Below are 7516 nucleotides of genomic sequence, written 5' to 3' on the forward strand. Positions count from 1 at the left end.
TTTTTTTAATTTGTAAAACATGATAAAATCATCAAATAATTTTCTTGATATGATTTTTTTGCATCTGTATATCTTGACAAGAAAAGGGTGACACAATCATTAAATGTAGTCATGAATAAGTCATGATAAAATGTGATATTTTTATTAACATCTTTTACGTTTTCTGTGACTTTGAACGGATCATTAAGATTTCAAATATTCGCCATTAAAAGGATTTAGGACATGTTTTATAATAAAAACTAACTCAACATTCGAACAGTAAAAAAACTATATTTTAATGCTACATGTACACAAATTAGGTAAAATATCTTGCTATCAACTTATACACAGATTCAGTTAAGTGAACATTATCCGTGTGCGCTTTAGTGGAATTAGTAATAGGAAACATATCCATAAAACCTACGTTTGGAAACTTGTTACGTACCATATCTTTAATTAATCTATTCCACCGATGAATCCTTCGATTGTTTTGAGGGAAGCCTTTGTCACCTCTTACTGCTGTCGTGGAAATCCAAATTACATTCTGACAAGTTTGAACCAAATGTTGTACATAGAAGTGTACATTCTTAACATAATGTCGGTCTGTGAGGGCTGGTAAAATCATATCATGAAGACCAGAATTAACCACACATACATTTGTAAAATTTGAATTTAAGTACAGAGAAACGGCTCCTTGAGTACTATTACTTGTTGTTGACTGAATTTCGACATCTCGTGCATATTCAACTGAGATATATTCAATTTTGATGTCTTCACAATTATAAAGTGCACTGCTACATCCAGAACAATCTGTACAAAATGGGTGTGTCAATCCATACGAATAAGGTCCTTCTGTACTAGATGGTTTAGTCCATTTAGAACGTCTTTGTTGACCCAAATAAGAGATAAGGTTACATCGATTAGCCTGTTTTAGAACGTTGCAAGATCTTTTTTTTCTCATAATAGTCATAAACAACCGATACATAGATGAATCACCCAGAAAAACCAATGAGTTATAGGTTTTCTTCCAAAAATAGGATTTAAAAAAGTTGGTACAATTTAGGCCAGTGCACGCATGGAAGGTTTCTGTATCCAACTTCAATGTTGTGTCCCACTTCAATGTAATCAATGTTGTGTCCCATTTCAATTCAATTATATTATTGAATACTCCATAATATATCATAAAACACATCCCTGTTATGATAATAGCAACTGTTGGTTTAACATACTGGCCGTTATCCATTCTATCTTTAGAGATAAGAAATCGTGTGCCTTCTCAATTAATCTACAAATACGAAAGTAAAAATTGAATAAATAGTTGACACAGAGGTATGTCTCGTCTTTATGTTTTATTTTTGTGTTTAGTATAATACAAATGTTGCAAAACGTTCAAGGTCAATGAACCATAACTTAAGGTGCAGGGACAAATAACCTAAAAGCAAACTTTAATATGTAAACTACTGTAGATTCATTTATGTTCGTGAGCACCAATTTTCGTTTGAGGAAAACTTCCATTTTTGTGGATATTTGATTTCGAGGTTTTGCCAAAATCTGCATACAAGCCTTTAGAAAACATGTAATTCGCTGAATCTATAAATTTGTAGTTCACCTGTCCCCACTTAATCCACGAAAATGGTATTCAAAGAATAATAGTTATTCTAAAGTATTCAAAAGTTTTAAAGTCGATGAGTCAATGTACCAAGGGGGATTTGAATACTGTCAAACCGTGAAGTCTCCCAACTCTACTCATGAAGTTTTTTTCTGAATCGATAGGATGCTTTCTTGTTAACAACTGCATATCTCATTTCATTCATATCTTTATTTCCCGAACTTGATGTACTTTTGGCTTTAAATATAATATTTGAATTATATTTTCGTCTTGAACATGAATAATCATATCAATTTATAGTATTGACAGAAATAAAGAAAATAAAAAACAAGATGTAATATCCATTCATATGCGTTGGCATACTTACATTGGCCCACCTATTGTGCAACGTTTGGTAAAAGTTGTATCGTTAGTTGAATGTAGGCGTTGTTATACTAACATTGGGCTAACGATGGGCTAACGATGGGCCATCTATTTTTTTTTTAAGAGTTCAACAGTGAATGGGTTTTCCAACATAGGGCCTGCCTTTGGGCAGAGGTTGGGTGTTAACAGATTATTGTTTGGCAGTATGCTATGCAAACATTGCATGAAGGTTTTACGTTGGTTAATAGTTGGTTGATTTTTTATATCTTATTCTTATGTCATATAACATATATATGGTCACCACGTTGATTTATCATATTTTATACTTGGTTAAAAGTTTGGACGTCAAATAAGTGTCGATTGACTGACTCTTTCGATTTTCACATCCCGATATCTATTAAAATTTAACAATTTAATGTACCAAAAAAATATACCATTCGTATTTTATTATGAAAGAAATAGTTTTTTTTTTAATGTTGAAAACAGTTTTACTATGAATTAATTAAACAATTGGACAATCTGTTCTGAAATATTTGTTGTTTGTTAAAATGTGTTATTTTACACAATTTATTAATGATTTTATAACCGACACAAACATTTATGCTTCACTGAGCAAAGACGACAATAAGTCTTTAAGTGGGTTTCTTACAGCCGAGGAATGTACAAAATAAATTTCTCAAATGAAACTTAATAAGTTCACAGGTTAAGACGGTCTGTCTGTTGGATTTTATAGATAATTTTGGGATAAATTAAAAAGTTTTACAACAGATAGTTTTAATTACTGTTATAAAGTAGGAATGTTGTCAGAATCTCAAAAAATAGGCCTTATTTCTTTATTATTCAAAAAGGGGGACCGTACAAATCTATGTAATTACAGACCAATCACATTACTGAATATTGATGTCAAAATCATTGCATAATCATTAGCCTAAAGATTGAAACCATTATTGCCGAACATTGTTCATAGTAATCAGAATGGATACATAAAAAACGTTACACAGGTTTCAGCATACGACAAATACAAGACATTATTGATTATGCAGAAAAGTTTAAAATAGTAGGGGCCATACTGTTTCTTGATTTTTCAAAAGCATTCGACTCACTCGAATGGGAATTTGTGTTCCAATCTTTACAAATTTGGTATAAAAAAAAATCTATGTTACAATGGGTGAAAACATTGTCTAAAGATATAAGAGCCTGTATAGAAAACAATTGATGGATTTCAAGCCCACTGGAAATATATAGGGGAATTCTTCAGCGCTAATTTCTTTGTTTTAGGTGTTGAAATACTAACATGTAAAATAAGAGAAGATAATATCATGAAGGGATCAAAATAAAACTAGATGGGAAAACACATAGTTTTAAAATAAGTCAATTAGCAGATGACAAAACACTATTTTTAAACGCTAAAGACGAAATTACTCATGCTCTTAATGTAATTGAGGTTTTTGGATCTTTAACAGCGCTTATGGGTCATTATCAAAAAAACATGCAAAACTATGTTATTTTGTCTTTTCAAGTCAAAAGACATGAAACTATATCAAAATGTGTCAAAATAACTATTGCATATGAAAGATATGAATGTTTTGTGATACACTATACACAGTTAACAGTAAGAAATGAGCTGCGTCGGATAGAAATCGACCTTATGCAAATGAATATCAATGCATCTGTAAACTTACTTCAGGTTAAAAATATTCTATGAAAAGTCTGTAACTGTTTCAAAATTGAGTTGATATAAGAACCCTACACAACGGACCTAAATTCATCTTTTATCTCGTATTTGAATGTTCAAAAAGGAATCAAAGTCTCATAAATGTACATGTATACGTGCAATTGCATAAGGTCGATTTCTATCCGACGCAGCTCAAATGTTATAAAAACATTCATAATTTTTTCTCAAACCCTTGGATATAGCCAGAATCAACTATTATTTTTTACTATAAATCCCTTCAGACCTGAAATAGGGCTATTATTCATATCATTTGTTATTAGAAATTATCACTTTTTATTGCATTTGATACGTACAAACATTTTTTTAATGATTTGGAAGGTGTATGTTGGTTTTATAATAAAAAATCTAACCAAAAGGAAAAGTCTCATTTTTTAAGTCAATGGTGTAACCAAAAGACAAATTGGTAGGGTAAGAGTTATCTTTCTCAATATTTCAGCATTTACAATAGTTTCTTTCTTAGCAATGTTACCTGTAAGCATGTTATGCAAAAGAAAACAAACATTTATGTTGAAAATTTAGTAAAAAAATATTAAAAGTAAGTACAAGCTATATCGTAATTGAAAATAGTGTCCATGGTGTACCCTTATAAAAATCTTTTTTTTTTTTTAAATTCCTGAACTTTGAATTATGAAATATATTGATTGTAGAAACATGCACCAGGAACAACATATAAAATAGGGGAATAGAGCCCTTATTTTGTAACTAAACCTTAAAATACACCTGAAAATCAATGGTGTTACTGTCAATGGTGAGACCATTTAAATAAAATAACACCATTGACCAGCTTAGTAACAACACTGAATATATTATGACAATCAGCATTTTTTGGTGTTTCTTTCATGTTTAACAAGCGAAACATCATATTATTTATAACAAACAATACTTATTTAACAATGTTTTAACAATATCATGTATAACATATACAAAGTTTTCAAAAACTGGTGTATGCTGGTAACACCAATGACACTATTTAGTAACACTACTGACATTTTTAGTTATTGCTATTATGTTATATAATTTGAGATTTTTAAGCCTAAGAATTATTTTTTCTTCTTTTTCTTTTGCTCAGTGTTCTCTGTTTTGTGTTAAGTACTTAATAAAAGTAAAATTTGAAATGTGTTGTCAATGGTGATATTTTTGTGTCATTGGAGTTACTGAAGAGTCAGTGGTGTTACTATATAAAAATGCGATACTTTTTAATTTTTATTCATAAATGAAAGCGTTTTTATGTTGTATACGAAGGATTAAGCATATTCTTATCATTTCATCTTATACATTATACATATATTCAATTTCAGTGTATTTTTTAGTATTTACAACAGCCATAATTAGGACAGCCAACTTTTTAACGACAATGTATTCTGAAATTTATGTTTAAAAAAGAATGTATAGCTAGAGGAATAATGTCAATAAGTAGTAATTTAAACCTTAACAACAAATTGGAACAGTTGTTTGATGTTTAACAATAATATTTAGTACCTAAATGCATGTTTTAAATTGGTAACACCATTGACACGATTCTATCAAAGGATGACCTAACATTGTTAAAATTGAAGGAACCCTTCATTTTTCCCATTGCATATTTCTGAAAATAGTTGCTACCATACTATAGAATAGAGGGACACATTTAAATGTTTTAAACAATGACATCGTTTTTCCAAATATTACTTCATCGAAATTTGCATGTTTTTTGATAATGACCCTTATACTAAATCGTAACAAAACTGAAGGTTTATGGCTAGGCAACTTAAAAAATATTCCAGAAAATTTTGAAAACATAAATTGGAGTAGAGATATTATTAAATGTTTAGGCGTTTATTTTTGGACATAACAAACCACAATGTATGAAACTTAACTTTGAAAAACAATTGCAAATAAAAAAATACTCTTAATTTATAGAAAAAAAGAAATCTTACAATGATAGGCAAAATAGCTGTTGACAAATCTCTAAATATCCCAAGCATAACCTATATTGCATCCGTTTCAAATATTGACGCTGAATCATTGTCCGAATTTAAAAAATTGGTATATAATTTCATCTGGGATGGAAAGGCAGAAAAAGTAAAAGAGAAAGATTTGGACAAAAATGAAGGAGGACTAGGAATGATAGATATAAATGAACACTTCGAATCAATTAGAATTAAATGGATAAAGCGATTAATAGACAACGAAATTGCAAACTGGAAAATAATTCCACCATACTATTTAAATCAATATGGATCAAACCTATTAATTTTTCAAATGAATTTAGATAGTATTAAATCAATCCATAATGTTGCATAACATATACTCAAATTCTATTTAGAGCTACTAAAATCAAGGGTTAAATATAGGGGCGGGCAAACTGACAAACCTGATAATTTTAGAATAATCAGACCGCAAATAATATGGGGAAATAAATATATAAAGTCTAACAGACATAGCTTGATTTTCAGACACTGGATAGAAGACAAAATGATTTACATAAATGACATTATTGACGACAAAAGTAACATTTCTAAAGAAAAAAAAACTTAAGTAAATTAAAATGTAAAAAACAATTGGAATTGTTTAAATAATGCAGATAAGAAAAAGTATACCAAAGCAGTTGAAATTTCTGTTACAGAAACAAGATTCAATTAAAGCTACGGTGCAGTGTAAGAGTAAAGTTTTCTATAAACAAGAGACAAAAACATATGAATTACTCAATATAAAAAACATCAACATTTATAAAAGTTAAATACATTTTGATAAAGAATTTCCACTTTTTTTTCTTGATGGATAAACAAGTTCCATTTAAATAAAAAGGTATAAATTTAACACATATTAGAATTTATTTTCAACTACTTAGAAGATAATAAACTTGAAATGGTTAGATGGGAGTTATTACATTATATCCTTCTAGTAGGTGCTCATTGAAGCAAACAAATCTATGTTTTACTTGTCAAGTAACAGACACTTACCTTCACAATTACATAGAGTGTAGATATTTCAAGGAGTTCTGGAAAAAAATACTCTGTTACAAAAGTGTCATATTGATATACATATAAACAACTTAAAACATTTTGTTATTGGTTATAAAATAGAAAACAGTGCATATAATGATATAAATTATATATTAACAATATTTTTATTCACTTTACATAAATGTAATTGTATATCTAATAATAAAACGAAACCAATAGATGTTATGAGCTATTTGAAAATGAATACACGCACAGGTTAAAAGAAAAAAAGACTATAAATCACCTTTTGAAAATCTACAATTAAATCTGTAAAGTTTTCGGTTTCCCTCGATCAAACATAAAATCTTAAAAGATAATGCAAGCATTCAAATGTAAACTTGGATGTAGTTGGTCAAGTTATCATGGACACATACATCACATTCATGTACATGTATCTCTCACGGACAAATCCTTTTATATTTACAATAATAAGGTTAATAAAGCAATCACAAATCATACACATTTCCACCAAATTTAATATTAAATTGTATGATTGGTGCAATTTAGGGAGAAAGTTTACTGTTTTCCGATGATTTTGTCGTGCACAGAAAACATTTAACAGTTGATCCCCCCCCCCAGATAAAGCCCCAAGCATTATCGTTTTTGTGAATAAAACACACCACATAAACTGCTTGATCTCTTTTGTATTCCTTTGGAATTTCAACCAAAGATGAAGAACTGGATCTACCTTCACTGTATTGGATACCAAATTTATTTTTAAAAAAAAGTGTACCTACACACAACGTTATATTGCTTGGTCTTCCAAATGCTCAACGAAATCTCGTTCTAAATTATTTACATCAGTTTTATCAACAATCATAGACGGGCTTCTGACTTAATTTGAAC

The 7516-nt window shown here is 29.4% G+C and overlaps 1 protein-coding gene across 1 annotated transcript; it reads right to left on the bottom strand.

Moving 5' to 3' along the window:
* Positions 1-254: 254 nt before the first annotated feature.
* LOC127721669 (uncharacterized) lies at positions 255-6669 on the bottom strand. Its single transcript, XM_052228464.1, has 2 exons — positions 6629-6669; positions 255-1264 (listed from the first exon to the last, which is right to left on the bottom strand). The coding sequence occupies exon 2, from the start codon at positions 1220-1222 to the stop codon at positions 296-298; it is 927 nt and encodes a 308-aa protein (XP_052084424.1). The 5' UTR covers positions 1223-1264; positions 6629-6669; the 3' UTR covers positions 255-295.
* Positions 6670-7516: the final 847 nt, after the last annotated feature.

This window comes from Mytilus californianus, unplaced genomic scaffold, assembly GCF_021869535.1.
Source record: "Mytilus californianus isolate M0D057914Y unplaced genomic scaffold, xbMytCali1.0.p SCAF_12, whole genome shotgun sequence".
Lineage (NCBI taxonomy): Eukaryota > Metazoa > Mollusca > Bivalvia > Mytilida > Mytilidae > Mytilus > Mytilus californianus.

Bases quoted from the DNA above. Each gene is read 5' to 3' on its own strand.
- LOC127721669 (XM_052228464.1), bottom strand. From the start codon at position 1,222: ATGGATAACGGCCAGTATGTTAAACCAACAGTTGCTATTATCATAACA.